Consider the following 16,816-nt stretch of genomic DNA (forward strand, 5'->3'; position numbering starts at 1 on the left):
TGCAATTTCTAAAAATTGTCCTACACTCAAAGATATATCTTTTATTCAACTGTAACAAAATAAATCACATTAATGTTAACGGAGAAAAAGTAATGTGAAGATAATATAGAGTATTTAAAAATAAAACCACGACTAGATTAAAAATATATTCTAGCACAGGAATATTTGTTTAATAGAACTATCGAATTCTATGGAATTGTGATGAAGTAAACAGAATGAGGACAACCTAGGACAAGCTATTATTGACCTTTTATTTCCCTGATTAAAAATCTCCAAGTCTTTTCTTAAAAATAGAACTGTTAATTCTTAAGTTTCTAGAATTTTATTTCACTTTTTGCTTTCTAGAGAATGAAATTTTTTTCAGGAATCAGTATTCAAGGGATGTCACATCCTCACACTATGTAAACTGAAGGGGGAAATATAAGACAATTCCAATATAAAAATACCACATTCGCTATTTTTAAATCTCTATTTATGGACCAAGAAAATATTTTAAAAGTTTATACTAATTGTTCCCTTACACAAAAAAATCAATGTTATTGAAGTGGCCTTCCTTCGCAAACATCAAAAATATCATTAAAACTACCTTCAAGGCATAATAGAAACTCATCTAAATCTGTTTCTGCATATGCAGTAACATTACACCCCACCCAGTAGTCACAGATATGATATCCAATTCCCAAGCCATCTGGTACAACTGGTCCAAACCCACCAAGTAAAATTGAAGGACTATTTAATGTACTGGTTGAAATGATGTTATAGTTAATATAGTCGTAGGCTGGATCCTGGTAAAATTCAGGCAAAGGGTCACCTCTGGATTCTGCAAGATACCTCAAAGCAAATAAATGTCGATCAAACCCTGCTCCTAAATGAAAACAAAACAAAACAGACTCAAATAAGCAACGTAGCATTTAAAATAAATCATTGCTTTCCAAATAAGCAATCTAGTCAATTTAAAACAAGGATGCAAATAAAAATGTGTAGTTCTTGATTTAGGAATACTCAACTTTGAAGACTAATAGAGAACTCATTATCTTGCCTTCCAAACCTACCTCTACTCTATAAATTTCCCTGTTGAGGGATCTACAATCCTCTTCGTCATCCTGGGTTGAGGCATACAACCTCAGTTCTTTATTCTCTCCACATTTCCATTAAGTTGGTAAATCTTGCCATTTATGCCTCCATAGCATTTATCAAAGCTCAGGTCTTTTTTCTTCACTCACACAACTACTACTCTAGTTTAGGCCCTTATCACGTTTCATCTGGACTATTATTTCCTAAGGTTCCCTGACTGCAGTCTTTCCCCTCTCTAATCCATCCTCCATTGTTGTCAAAGTGAATATCCTAAAGTACAAGTCATTTTCTTATTCAACAAACCGCAGTGGCTCTTTATTAGACTGAAGTGTTTTTTTCATCTTTATCCCATCCTGTTTTAGTTTCTGTTTTATAATATGCATAATTACTATGAGTATTAAATGCACATAATTTAAAAATGATATACATGTGAAAATTAAGCCAAATGGTAAGAAGAAATGCATCAGGCTCCCACTTAAAACTGCTCCAAATAGATCTAGAAAATGTACAAGATAGAATTTCATAGGTAAATCTAAGAAAAAGTCACAGTGAGTCTATTTCCCAGTTCTAGTTAGCATTAGGAGACTGACAGAGAAGACTGTGCATCCTACAGAGTTTTGCCAGAAGCCAACACCAGAACTCCAAGTTGATGCTCTTTAGCAGGCAAGAAGAGGTCCAAAAGGCCCTGCAATAGGAAGAGGTGACAATTGGCAGCTTTGTTGCCTATTACCCATTTGTATATCACAGATCCAGAGTGAAATCAGGAGAAGTAAGGAATTGTTGGTAGTGTATGGAGAAAAGATGAAGTTCAGAAGTCAGTAATAGTGGCTCAGTCCCTGGGGCAGAATTGGGTCTCAGTTCCAATTATTATGGTGACAGGTATGCTTAAGATTTAAACCTGGAAGAAGAGAATGACTAAAATATCTAAGAGCAAAGACTCAAAGAAAACTACAAGTCAGGCACAAACTCAAAAAGAATTCCTGAAAAAAAAGTAAGAGGTTTTAAAAAGCTTTCATTTTTTTAACAATGAATTGAAAACTTTGGAGGAAAAATTGGGGAAAGAAAGAGAGTTATGGAAGAAAGAATTGGAAAGCTTGGCAGAAGAGGCGCAAAACCTTGCCTACACAATAAACTCCCTGAAAAGTATAATGGACCAAAGAGAAGCCAATATTTACTGAGATGAGAACTATTAAAACAAAATCAAAAGTCAGAAAAAAATATGAGAAAATGTACAGTATCTCATAGCAAAAACAACAGATATGGAAAGCAGTTTGGGGAGAAAAAAATAATTATTGGATTATCTAAATGCTACAACTCAAAAAGAGCCTTGATGTCATATTTCAAGTAATTAAAAAAAAAACTGGTTCTGCTTAGAACCAAAGGAGAAAGTAGCTATAAAAAAACTCACTGGTCACCTCCTGAAAAAAAAATCCAGAAGAAAAACTCCCATGTTTTCCTTCCCTGAGAAATGTCCCAGGTACATCATAGTCAAAATCTAGAGCTTTCAGGTTAAAGAAAAAATACTGCAAGCTGCCGGAAAAAAAAAAAAAGAATTCAAGTACCAAGGAGTCACAGTTAGGATCAGACATGATTTAGCAATAAACACTATAAAGAACTGGAGAACTTGGAATTCCATATTCTAAAAGAGAAAGACTTCCAAAAAAGAATAACTTCTCTAGCCAAATTGAGTATCATCCTATAAAGGAAACATGGATTGTTAATGTAATAGAAGATTTCCAAGTATTCTTGATGGGAAAAAAAAGCAGACCTGCATAGAAACTTTGAAGTTCAAACATAAAAGTTAGGAGAAACATAAAAAAGTAAATATGAAAAAACAATGATAAGGGAATAAACAACAATAAACTGATTACATTCAAAGATGGAGAAAAGATACATGTGCTCCTCTGATCTCTACCATCATTAGAAGTTACAGGGGAAATCTAATTAAAGTGTCTTGATGTTCTTATCACTGGAAAGAGAGGAGAAGCAGGTGTGGAAAAAGAAAGAATAGTTAGGGAAAAAATATTTCATATAATCAAGGTACACAAGAAGGTGGCAGTGAGGCAGGATAGCAGCTGGGGCTTGAGCCTTCTATTTGAATTGATCAAAGGAAGAATATATGTGCATGTATGCACACACACACACACACAAAAGTACAGAAATACATTTTACTCAATAGAGCAATAGGAGTGAAAGGAAAGGAGGAATTAGAGAAAGCTGATTTGAGAAAGGGACTGGTCGTAAGCAAAACTAAGGATGAGCAAAACTATAGATCTTTTATGAAATAGAATCTGAAAGGGTACTCATAAATTGGGAAATAGCTGAACAAGTTATGATATGTAAATGAGGTGGAATACTACTGCACTCTTCTTTAGTCAACCCTTGGAAATGATTTCTTCTTGTGACCTTAAGTAGCATAATACCTATCTTATGTTATTTTCTCTGTATTGTCCTCTATATACTTATATATTTGCATTATTATGATGAAGATGAGACAATTTATATAAACTGATGCAAAGTGAACAGAACCAAGAGAACAATTTTTACAATGACAATATTGTAAAAACAAACAACTTTTTAAGAATTAGGAACTCTGGTCAATATAATCATTAAGCACAATTATAAAGACCTATGAATGAATATGTTCCCCACTTCTTGATATAGAGCTATATATATTTGGAAGATATTTGGATAGAGGTGTTAGCTCAAGTCAGGGGAATAAATGCAATGCCAAGGAAAGGGATGTAGAGAAAGAATATCACACATGGGTTATTAAGGAAAACTCAAAGGGTCAGGAAGAGGATAAATATCTAGCAAGTATGACCCACAGATGAGCTGTTGAGAAAGAAATAATGCAGTCCCTCTGAGGCTGTAGTAGAGCAAAGACTCAAGTAGGAAGGAACAGTCAAATATAAAAAACTAGAGAACTCAAGAAAGATGGGAATTAAAAAGAGACCAATTGATTTGGCAAAAATATTACATACTCCTTAATCTTAGGATTTTGTAATCCTGAAGGAGACACATAACAAATTACTAGGTTGTCTTTTGTACTGTAATATGAACAAAATGATATCACTATGTTGGAGTCAATGTACAGTTTGTTCAATTGTGGCTGATCAGAGTTCTGCCACAGGTAGGCATGAATAGCTCATATGAACATCTGGGATGGAGCTGTCCCCAAATTTTTGCATCTCACCTTTCTTTTGGGCTACTGCAATTCTGAATTGCTTATAGAATATAGCATCTTCTTTGCAGGATGGTCTTCAGAAAGACCTCAAAAGTGTCCTTAGATTGCTTCTCCTGATCTTTGTGTAAGCACTTGCCTTGTGTGAATTCTCCACACAAAAGAGGCATGCAAGGAAAAGAATGAAGGAGAAAATGGGGAGGTGGTTATGGCAGGTAATGGTTGAACCTCAATCTCATCTGAATTGATTCAAAGAGAGAATATATAGGGAATGGTTAAAAGGGAGAATGGATTAAGGAAGGTAGTGGTTAGAAATAAAATTCACTTTTGAGGAGGGATGGGATAAGAAGAGAGAGGAAGAATGAGAAAAAATGGAATGGAAATAAACAGTAAATAGCTGTGAAGATGAATGGGATGAGCCCTCCCCCCCCAAAAAACAGAAATAATTAGTAGAATGGATTAGATATCAGAATCCAATAATACATTGTTCACAAGAGATACCATTCAAATAGAAGGACATACATAAAATTAAAATAAAGGGCTGGAAAAGAGCCTAATATGCTTTACTTGAAGTAAAAAAGATAGAGGTAGCAATCATGATCTCAGACAAAGCAAAAGCAAAAACAGACCTAATTAAAGGAGATAATGAGGGAAACTAAATTATGATAAAAGATACCATAGACAATGAAGCTATATAAAAAAATTTTACAGCAAGTTTTCCTGAAAAAGGCTTCATTTCTCAAATATGTATTTTATATGTATATGTAAGTATAGAATTGAGTCAAATTTATAAAAATAAGAGTCATTTGCCAATTGATGAATGGTCAAAGAACAGGCAATTTTGGGGAGAAATCAAAGCTAACCATAGTCAAGTGAAAAAATGCTCTAAATCACTATTGAAAAATGCAAATTAAAACAGCTATGAGGTACCACCTCACACCTGTCAGAAATTACAAATACTGCATGTGGTGGGGTAAAAAATAGGAACACTAATGAACTATTAGTGAGGTGGTAAATTAGTCCAACCATTCTAAGAGTCATAATAGCTGATGACTGAGACTTCTAAAATGGAAACTGCTGTCACAATCAAGAGTCCCAGTTGGTCATATAGGAAGTAAAACATGTAGCAAAGACCCATCTCCATAAAGAGCTTGAAGATGTACCCAAAAGCACCAGGAAAATTCTCAATCTGTTCTTGTTATTTCATGAATCTGACTGGAATCCTGTACCTTGTCCATTTCTTGTTTTCTGAGATTCCCCTTTTATGATTTATCACCACTCTGGGGGCTAGCAAGGATAAGTTAGAATCCCTGCACTATAGAAAATTTTACTTTTCAAAATACTACAAAATGCAACAAAATCTCCTAAAACAAACAACTCCTACCCAACTTTCTTCCTCAAAATAATATGATACTCATCCCTACCCTACCTTTACATCCTTCCTGTCTTATAAAACTAGAATAATTTTAAAAAATTCTCCAAATCCTTCATTGTGGTCAATCATAAACTCTGAACTCTAACAAATAGAACAGTGAACTATTAGCCCAGTCTATGATTTTTACAGTGTTTTGTTTCATAATGTATTTCCTTCACAACAATCATATAAAATAAGTGGCTTATTTTTTCCCAACTTTTTGGGTAAAACCAAGCATCCTAATTATAATAGTATTTTTAAAAAATTATGCTTGAAATTATATTTGAATAAAAGTGCTTATACATATTCTTTAATTTCTTGAGTTCCAAGGCAGTCAAGGTATAAAGTTTAAATATTATTATCCTTGTTTTACAGATGAGGAAATATCACATGGAAGTTAAATGAATTAGCTACAATCATAAAGCTGTTATGAAATGGGTCAAATTGTTGTCATGTTCAAGAATTCCAGTTGTTTATTACAAAAGTAAAATATGTAGAATGGATTTATCATCTCCACAGTTTGAAGATGTCCCATGGATCTAGCTAGTATCTGTACCTCATCTATTTGTTGTGTCTTGGGAATCCCTGTTTAATAATACATCACCACTTTGAGAATAAATGCCCTAACTTATTTTGGGCATCTTGAGTTTCTAAATTCAATCCTCTTTTCACTTCAAGAGGGAGGAACTGTTCCACAATAAGCTGAAATAATTGGAAGAGCAATAAGTTTGACATCTGGGAAACCTGGTTTTGTGTCCTGGCTCTGGCATTTACTAGCCAAATGATTACTGGCAAGTAAACCTTTTCAACCTTTGGTTTCTTCATCTGTAAAATATGGATAATAGTATTTTTACTATACACATCCTGGATCGTCATAAACAAAGTGATTTGTAAATATTAAATCCTATATAAATTTTAGATTTCTTTCTGTCAGAGAAGCAATTTGATACATTAAAATTTCACCCTGAATCAAAAATATAAAAAAAATCTAATGAAAACTGTACAGAAAGTTTTAATAAACGAGTGATTTGGGGCTATTTAAAAAGCCCAAAACAAATGTTAACAAGTCCATTCTAATTCTGGACATTACAAAATGTCATAAAACTAACCTAGTGAGGCTTCCAGCTGTAAAAACTTGTGGTACTTTGAACAGTTATTAATTAGCTTTCTTAGCTCTTGTACACTGTGCTTTTTCCGGTCTCTAATAAATGCCTCAGCACACTGTTTTGCATAAATTGTTGCAGATCGAATAGCTTCTGTGCGACCATGTTTAAAGCCAGCAGTACTACATGATTCATAAGTAGGAACAATTTTCCCAAAATGACGATAAGCAGCAAGCTGACAAGCAAGTTGAAATATAGCATCTGGACTCATTCTTTCTTGGATTACATATTTTTTTCCAAACTTTCTAAACTCGAATGGTTTCACTTTTAACTCATGCCTTTTCTTGTCAAATTTTTGACGTGCAATAGTCACAGCGGTCTGAATTGAGTCATTCAAATGAAATGCCAGCTTTTCTACATTTGTAGGACTTAATACAGCAGTAGTACTTCTTGGTTCAATTGCTGGATGCTTTGTGCTGTTTTCATATAGTTCATTCAAAAAACGGACAACTGCGATTCCATCTCCCCAAGAATGTTCAAAATTTATCCCAGCATCACCATTTGCAGCGACAATTAAACTGAAAGATTTGTCAAACCAACGATTATAACCATATCCATGTAGCATACAGTGTGATAGGTGGGAACTCTCTTCTATTCTAAAACTATCTAAACACAAGCAAAATATTGCACTATCAATTTTGTATATGCTTTCTTCATTCCCAGCTTTCAGAAGCTGTTCTCTTGCCGCTGCCCAGGTATTTCTGTTTTCAGTGGTTAGGTAGCCCAGAGGATACTCAGCTATTGTTTCCTTATCCTGTAAAATATTAATTAAATGTGCTCGTATTTCATGTGGATGTAAAATGTTTCCAATAGGATCCAATATGTTAAATACATAAAAATGACCATTTCTCATCACCAGCAAATGACGTGCACCAGGATCTGAAAACAGTTGATCTTTATCTTGTTTAGGAATCCTGGAACTGTTGAAGAGATGAACATACTGTGACATATCTAAAGGATAAGCTTCTGCAAAATATGCTCCATACCAAGACACAGAGGTTGGAAGGAAGCTGAGAAACCTTTTAAACTTTTTACTCTTGTTCCATTCAGGGTTGACAAAGTAAATATCTGGCTCTAAGATATTATTCCTCAGAGAGTTAAGAAATTTCATTGCTGACACAACCAAATTTGTTGCTCTCATGATTTGCCTATTATATGATTCTTGTGGATCTCGTTTAAGTATGAGGAAAGGATTAGAGTTAATAACAATAGGGTCTCTTGCAGAGAGATACATATCAAGCCAAGGACCTGCAAAAACAAAAAAACAAAGCCAGACAAATAAAAGTCAGGGAAATGCTTTTTTTTCAAAATGAAGCCTGTTTTAGATTTAGCTTATTTGCATACAGCAACTATTATGTCAAGGAAAAATTCAGTTTCAGTAAACGCTTATTTATTCAGCATAAACCGGGAAGGAAGCAGGAATTTTCTAATAATGATAAAAAGAACGCATTTATGTAATGTTTTAAGATTTGCAAAGTGTGTTACACACATTACTTCATTTAAGCCTTCTAAAAAAGTTCTGAGGGAATGAAACTATTGCCATTTTACAGATAAGGAAAATGAGACTTATCAGAAGGTAAAGTGGGACTAATGGTCACATAACTAATAACAGCAGTACTAGAAGACTTGAACCCAGGTCTTCAAAGTTTAGTGTTCTTTCTATTACATTTCTCTCTCCAAGTCACCAATGATCAACAACTCAAGATCTTATAAATTATCATATTAAAGGGATACCTTCAATGACTTAAAAGTAGACAAAATTATTTCTCATATGTTCTTAAGAGTTGTCCTATTTTACCCATTTCTTGTCTTATTATTAAAATGTTAGCTACTGATGGCATGCCTACTTTTCATAGCATGCTTCCTTCAGTGACACAGACTATCCCTGTGATTTCATTGGTATAGAGAACTCTTAGATGAAGAAATTCCCTTTACTAAAGCAGGTCCCTCATTTCTCTGCAACTTAAGAGTCTAATAGAGCAGTAAGAGGTTAAGTTACTTGTCTCATGCCACACAACCAGTACACCTAGGATGTACCTGGTGTTTGTGGCTTGGAAGTCAACTTTCTATTCATTATACCATACTATCATATCATGCTCTAACATGCTTTTAATTTAGTCAGTTAGGAAATGTTATTACCAATCTCATTAAAATTGGGTTTAGACAAAATAAATAGGCTTTTCCTATGAAATAAATTGAATTTCTACTCACTGGAATCAAGCAGGATAGTTGGCAGTCAAGTAAAGCAATAAATATTTAAATTTGAAAGCTACATATTTACTTAGCAACCACCTTTTGCTAAAACCCTTGTTAGTAGTTAAATACTTAATTAGGAAATTTCTGTAAAAGTTTTGGGTTTCTGTTAACTTAGAATTTGTGGAATGTGGGAAACATTTACTCATACCATTTAGATATTGTAATGTTGTGGAGGAGAGAAAATGGATACTTTTCCCATTTTCTTTCCTCCACATAACAATATGTAAATCCAGAGACATTTCATAATTTGTTACCTATATGAATTTGAAATTGCCTTAGATAGATACGAAGCGAGACTGATATATAAATGACATGTAATTTCTTTGCAACCCCATGTTCAGTTAACATCACCTTAATTTTCTTGAGGCCACCCTGGTGATAAGCATTTTTGGATCTCTATAGCAAGCATAGGATCTCTATAGCATGATAGGACTTTTCATAGTTTGTACTCTATATATCAGATTTTGAGAACCTAAGGTCATTTTCATACCATGATAAGGGACTGAAGTTGGACTTTTTAAAAAAGTTTATTTATTTATTTAGAATATTTTCCCATGGCTATATACATGATTCGTATTCTTTCCTGGCCCCGCTCCCACAGTCAACAAGCAGTTCCACTGGGTTTTACATGTGTCATTGATCAAGACCTATTTCCATGTTATTAATATTTGCAATAGAGTGATCATATAGAGTCTATGCCAATCATATCTGAAGTTGAACTTTTAATAAAGAACTATTAGGTAAACATCAAACTCAGTCATACTTGAATAAAATAGCATTAACACAAACTATTACTCTCTACCAAAATCCTATTCTGAACCCTCATCATGACATAGGCATGACTTTGGGATCCCAAAGTGATGTTAACAAAAAATAAACTCTAGTCAATAGCAAGCTGAAAGGATTTTGATGTAGGAGCCATGCAAAAGGAGCCTGGCTATGAAGTTCAGAGAGAAGAAACACCTCCAGAAGATTGTTCACCAGGTGATTAATGTTTTTAGTCATGGTAATTTATAAATACTGTCTTCTAAGGCACAATATGGTTACAATCTGTGTCAGTGGAGAGACGACCTTTTACACTGAAATTATAGCTCTTTTGATGTGTGAAATGTCACTATTAAACATTTATAGTGCACCCACTAAATGAGCAGAAATATTAGGTAGGCACTTAAGTGGAAACTAATTTCATAAATATGACATTTATGACAGTCTATATACCAAAATTTAAAAATAGTATTATTTATATTAGATATAATGGAAAGAATGTAGGATTTGGAGTTAAAGGATCACAGATACCAAATTGGAAGGGACCTTAGATATTGACAGACCATTGGACTTAAGAGTCAGAAAGATCTGAATTCAAGTCCTTCTTTGGACACTTGCCTATTTGCCCCTGAACAAGTTCTTTAGCCTTTCTGGGACTCAGTTTCCTCTTCTGTAAAATGTCAGAATCAATGGCCTCTAATATCTTTTCCAGCTCTAAGAGATGCATGCTTCTATGATGCTGACATTTAATCTAATCCCTTGTTTGTACAGATGAGAAAAACCAAGGTCCAGATTGATGAATAAACTTGCTCAGGTCATACAAGCAGTAAATGGAGGAGCTGGGAGTTTAAGGTTGCTGACTCCAAATCCATCACTCTTTTCCCTATATCACAATGTCTCATGTTCACAAGACCCTCTGCCATGCACTTCCATCATGACAGTGGTAAAATCATTTTTATTTCTCTCTTGGATTCAGTTTCCTCCAATGTAAATTGAGAAGGTTAATTCAACAAACATTTATTAGACTAATAAGGTCAAACAAATACCTACTATGTGCCATATATATACAGACACAGACAAAAGCAAAATAGCACTTTTCATTAAGGAGTTTACATTCTACTGGGAGAGAGAGACCATATATATGTATTTATAATAGTATATACAAAGATAGAATACTATATACAAAAAATGAAATAATTTTGGCATAAGTGATATTCTAAAGACAGAGAATAGTCTATACTTTATGGTGAGGAGACTAAAGATTATGTTCAAGGAGGAAGGCCAGTTAGGTTTCACACCTCAGAATACATGAATGAGAGTAACTTATGAATATGGAAAGAAAGGCTAAAAACAGCTTATAAATGGCTTTGAATATCAGAGGAGTTTTTTGGAACTGGGAGGCAATAGGGAGCCACTGGAGTTTTCTGATCAAGGAATACTGAGTCTAGATTTGGACTTTAGGAATGTCACATTGGCATCTGTAGAAAGAACAGATTGGGCAGGAGGCTTGAGGCAGGAAAAGCAATCAGGAGTATATTGTACTGGCCCAGGTAGAGGTAAGGAGTTAAACTAGAAAGGTGACTAGAAATGTGACTGGAGGGAAGGGGAAGGATGGGAAAGTTGCAGAGGTAAAACCAAGCCAACAGATTCAATATATGGGTTTAGGTTGCAAACCAAAGTGACTGAAGAGATGGAAAAACTCTTGATTCTAGGTTTCTTCCCGTTTTAAGTTCCATGAAACTTTCAAATGACTATTTTTTAATATGAGCACATAATCCAAAACAAAATTCTAACTTCAACCAATGTGAGTTTCAATAATCAACATTTTAAAATATCACATTTAGTGGCTTTTTCTCCCTCGGTAAGGAATTGGCTTGTGTCAAGAGCTCAATTTTGTTTCCAAAAGTTTGCTTTTACCTGCATGAGTAAAAAAATCAAGTCCCTTAATTTTAGGATACAAATTTCCACCTCCGTTTATATTTAATTATACTTCTTTGTTACTATTAATCTATTTCCAAATCAATTGTGTTATAAATATGTGTCAACTAGTGGAAACAGTCATCAAGTAGAGATATATATGATTCATGGGAGTATAAAGAGAAAAGAGAGGCTAGGATGGAATCTGGGGAATGTCTATTTTAGGATAGATAAGAAAAGGTGAATGAAGAGTGAAGGCCATTTAAAAAAACCCAATGTGAGTACCATTCTTTAAAACACAGAACTTCTGGATATATTACTCCAAAGAATATGATGCATTAGTTTTAACAAATAAATTAGAACAAATCATCTAAGTGAGAGTGGCAGAGGGGAAATCATTCCATTTTAAAGAATTGTCATTCCAGCAATAAGCTAATTAAAAAACAGGTTTCCAGAATTATCTAGAAATGAAATAGCTAATACAGATGACAGTTTAAAAATTAAAGTATTTTAAAATAAAATGTCTATGTTCTGAAAAATTGTAAACAAGCAAACCTGATATATAGCTTGTATGACTATTCTTTTTATCCAGCTCAACAAGATGTCTTTGTAATTTTTTTCCAACTCCATTTTTAAAATCCTTTGCAAGTTTTTCAGTGATTCTAGTTTGTAAAAGAATAAAAAATGTAAATGCCACACAATATAGTTTAACCTTTCATGGAAAAACTCCAACAAAAATTAAATCGATCTACTCGATATGTATTAATCTCAACATCCACATTTGTACTTTTAAGAGTTTATGTTTCTTTAAACCCTCCTTTGATTCAGTTTAGTAAAAAGTCTCATGTCTTTTTTTGTTTGTTTGTTTGTTAACTCAAGCCTGAAGACTCAGATGAGAAGGAAAAAAAAAATAAAACTTCAAACTCACCAGAAGCCACATGAAGGAATTGTTGCTAGCCTTAAAGTATTTCCAGCTCATAAAGAGAAATTCTATCATAGCACCCTCACCCGCTTTGTCAACACCATAAATAATTTTATCTAGTTCTTATGGCTATCCCTCAATCAGGTTTTATTTAATTTTTGAACAATTTTGTTCCCCTAAATGGTTTTATTTTCTGCAGGTATAATTTACTTCAGAAACTAATTTGAAAAAAATTCATTGAATTAGTAGCCAAGAAATCTGGATACTAATATTACTTCTGCCATGGATCAACTATGTAATCTTTGTCCATAACTTTTTCTAATCCACAAAATGAGGTGATTTAACTTGACAATGTCCAAGTTTTGTTCCACCTCTACATTCTGATTCTCTGGCATTGCTTTGGAACTATATAATTAGGTGAGCATTTTTATTGCTAAACTAAAAGGCACAAATATACTCAGCTCTTATTTTGTCTTTACTACTTCAGTAAACATTCTGGGAATTAATCTTCCTCTGAAGCAATGAAGTGTTCATCGCAAATTTCTTGCTCTATGCAGCCTAAATAGATCTGCATCTCTAGTGGAGCTCAAATATCAAGGTTTAAAGCACCACTGGAGATCTGTGCTGTTTCTTTTTGTTGTCAATGCTGCTTGCAATCAAGTTTGTTAAGGTCAGAACTTTTATTTCATGAAGTTCCATAAAATGGTTAGAAAATTACATTAAAGCCATGCTTATTCATATAAGTATGAATTAAAGATTACAATGATTAATTCATTTCTATAATATTCCACCTTCCATAAAAGGAGAAGAGATATGGAAGACAATGTTACATTTACATCCATGAAAGGGACAGGAAAAGATGTAGGAAAATCCAGCATGCAGGGAATCTTGGAGTTACTGACCTATGTAGGAATCAGATTAAAGGGATAGGAGCAAGATACAGAAGGGCCCCATATCCTTGGAGGATGCCTTCCAAGCCCTACCATGGATGGCTAAAACCGTAGATATAAATGAACACCTACTAACCCCAAATACAATGTGATTTTCTTATATATACATACGTAAAATAAAGTTCAATTGCTATATTAAACACACAATGAGACATTACCAATAAGACAATAATAATAAAGTACATTGCAGATTATTATACAGTAGTCTCCCTTTATCTTCAAGGTATATGTTCCAAGATGAGCAGAAAGAGGAAATCTTTGCCCCACTCTGTCCACCCTTCCACTTGCCTGCTTGCCCTCCTTGCCCTTCTGAGCTTGATTCCCAGACTCCACTTGTTCAGGCCCCACCCTACCTCCCTCCTTTCTCTGTAAGAACCTCAGGTATCTGAAACCATGGAAATCAAAATTTTGTATAAGTAGTGGGTTGGGGACAATTACTACATAATCAACTCCTATTCTTAAGAGTTGATCCTGGCATCTTACCATAGTTCTAATTTTTCAAGTGCAGTGTGTCTAACAAAAGCAGAAATTTCTTTACACCAGAATGAAGAACACTCAGCCAGAAATAAAGTAGGTTACTCCTGAAAAATTGCCAACAAAGGTTACTATAATGAACATCAGAAAGGAGTTTAAATAAAACCAATATGAAAATGAGTCAGGCTTTGATAGTTTCTGTCATGCATGCTTTAACCTGGCCTTGGGGGTAAATGTTCCATTAATTATATAACACCAAGAAAATTGTCTAGATAAAATAGATGACTAATTATACTATGTCATTAAAACTGGAAACTTCTATCATATCTCAGGGGTCCAACCTGTATTCATTCTCTCTCAGTAAAGGTTTCTGAGCAGCCAAGTATCGCTTGATGGAATCCTCCACATTTGGAACTGGTAATCTGGAATTGTGTGATTTTAAAAAAAGCAAATTAAGTGTTTAGATATTGAGACTCACAATTTTATGTCCATCAATTAATTTTTTTTTTAAACCCTTACCTTCTGTCTTGGAGTCAATACTGTGCATTGGCTCCAAGGTAGAAGAGTGGTAAGAACTAGGCAATGGGGGTTAAGTGACTTGCCCAGGGTCACACAGCTAGGAAGTGTCTGAGGCCAAATTTGAACCTAGGACCTCCCATCTCTAGGCCTGGTTCTCAATACACTGAGCTACTCAGCTGCCCCCCATCAATTCATTTTTTAAAAAACCCTTAGAATTCACAAGTTTCACTGCATATTCGTCTATCTAGTATTGCTAATTATCAAGTCAAGTATAATTTTACTGTAAGGAAACATTTTCCATTGCTTAAAATCACTTTCTATTAATCTATCAATGCATATAAAGGTTCATCATTAAAGGAAGGGCTTGAATTCAGCAAGTATTAATCTAAATCTTGCCACCTAGGAAGATAAAGCATAGGCGTAATCAATAATTAGAAACTACAATGGAACAATGAAATAGGAAAGCAGACCAGAAATAACCTTAAGACACAATATGATGGAGGTGAAAAGTTTTTTACAGTATTTTTTTTGAAGAGTAAAGGGAAAGATGAGCAAGATAAGAATGTTGTGGGGCACCAAGGGCTGAAAAAATTAAAGTTTCTGTTTGTAGTACAAGGGGATTTGCTATGTTTTGGGGATGTGCTTTTCTATGAATGTTACTCAATAAATGCCTCTCCCAACTTTGTCGGGGAAGTTGAATTATCAGTAACATGAATTATGAGTAAATCAAATATGATTGTAAACTACTAAAATAATTAGGACTACTCTGTGTGTGTGTATACATACATATATATATATATACACACACACATATATATATATACTATGTGCTAGATGATAATGTAGTAGTCTCAACTAGTTGCTGAGATTTAAAAACAAAAAGGAATCAGCTCCATGGGGGGTGGCGGGGTAAAACCTTCTTGTCCCACAGAGTTTGCAGACTGGACCCCACAATCAAAGCCTTTCTGGCTCCACAGGAATTTCTAATGAACTACATTTGTTTTTCCATACTACTTATTTTTGACTATCTCTTCCATCCCTAAATTCCTCCGGTTTGTCCCTGATTTCGTAGGAGCCCAATTCTTTTCTGTTCCCCTCGAACGATTCTGCTTTTTTTCCACCACCCCTTCAAATATTAAACTAAAAAGGGTCTCGGCAGTAGACCCGGGTCTGTCCGTGGTCGTCATCGTTGTCAACGTCCTCTTCCTTCTCTGGCTGGGGTTTCCTCACCTGGGCAGGCTCTGCTGGAAGTGCAGAGTCGGGATGACGCTGCGGTGCACATAGTGGTGGTCCAGATCCCAGGTGGAGGACACGAGCTGCTGGTCCCCTGACCGCCAGTAGTCGCGCGCAGCACCCGCCCCGGCCCCGGAACCCACCCTGGGCAGCGACAAAAAACCCCACCAGTCCCTTGGGGGCTGCTGGGGCCGCCAGAAGCGTCCCCCCGAACCTTTCAAACAGAGCATCCTGTGACACCAGCAGCGGCGGCTGGCAAGCGGCTCCCACCTAGGCTGAGGCGGGCCGCGGGCCCGAGGATGGGCGCTGGCTCCTGACAGGCCGCACCTGGCGACGCCGCTACCGGCGGGACGGTTGGACGATCCAAGTCCCTCCACTCCTCGGTAGGGGAGCCTCGCGGGCACGGTGGCGCACGCGTCTGGGAAACGTAGGCGCGTCTGGAACGAGCTGAGAGCAAGGTGTTGGGAGGGAGAAAAGGTGGGAGTGAGAGGGATGTCTGCGAACGAACGGAGGGTACGTGCATATGTGCACGTCCATGGTCCGTGCGTACATTTACGTGAACGTTCCTGTTCGTCCGGACTTGGGGCAGAATGTATTTAAGGGTTATGTTTAGGAACCTGGTGATCTCGTAGGAGAGTAAAATATACATAAGGGATGCTGGCTGTTTTATGATCCTGGTGATCTCGTGCGGGGTCAGAGTGTACGTAAGGGATGCTAGCTGATTAGGATCCATGTTACCTCTGGGCGGGGTGGGGGTGGGGACAAAAAACTCAAAGTGTTGTTAGCTATTTAAGTTCCAAGAACCCTTGTGGGGTAGAGTATACATGAGATGCCAGCAGTTTAAGATCCAGATGACCATTTGGGAAAAGTCAGAAAACTGGCGTATAATTGCTTATTCTTAAAAATTAGCTCAGTCATACGCAAACATTTAATTTTAACTTGAAA

The 16,816-nt window shown here is 35.6% G+C and overlaps 1 protein-coding gene across 1 annotated transcript; it reads right to left on the bottom strand.

Annotated features, from left to right (window-relative positions):
• Positions 1–234: 234 nt before the first annotated feature.
• LOC100010920 (carnitine O-palmitoyltransferase 2, mitochondrial-like) lies at positions 235–16,519 on the bottom strand. Its single transcript, XM_016431558.2, has 5 exons — positions 15,869–16,519; positions 14,461–14,541; positions 12,329–12,435; positions 6,782–8,083; positions 235–865 (listed from the first exon to the last, which is right to left on the bottom strand). The coding sequence occupies exons 1-5, from the start codon at positions 16,099–16,101 to the stop codon at positions 537–539; spliced, it is 2,052 nt and encodes a 683-aa protein (XP_016287044.1). The 5' UTR covers positions 16,102–16,519; the 3' UTR covers positions 235–536.
• Between the last annotated feature and the right edge of the window lie 297 nt (positions 16,520–16,816).

The sequence above is a fragment of the Monodelphis domestica genome, chromosome 3 (genome assembly GCF_027887165.1).
Source record: "Monodelphis domestica isolate mMonDom1 chromosome 3, mMonDom1.pri, whole genome shotgun sequence".
NCBI classification, from domain to species: Eukaryota; Metazoa; Chordata; class Mammalia; order Didelphimorphia; family Didelphidae; genus Monodelphis; species Monodelphis domestica.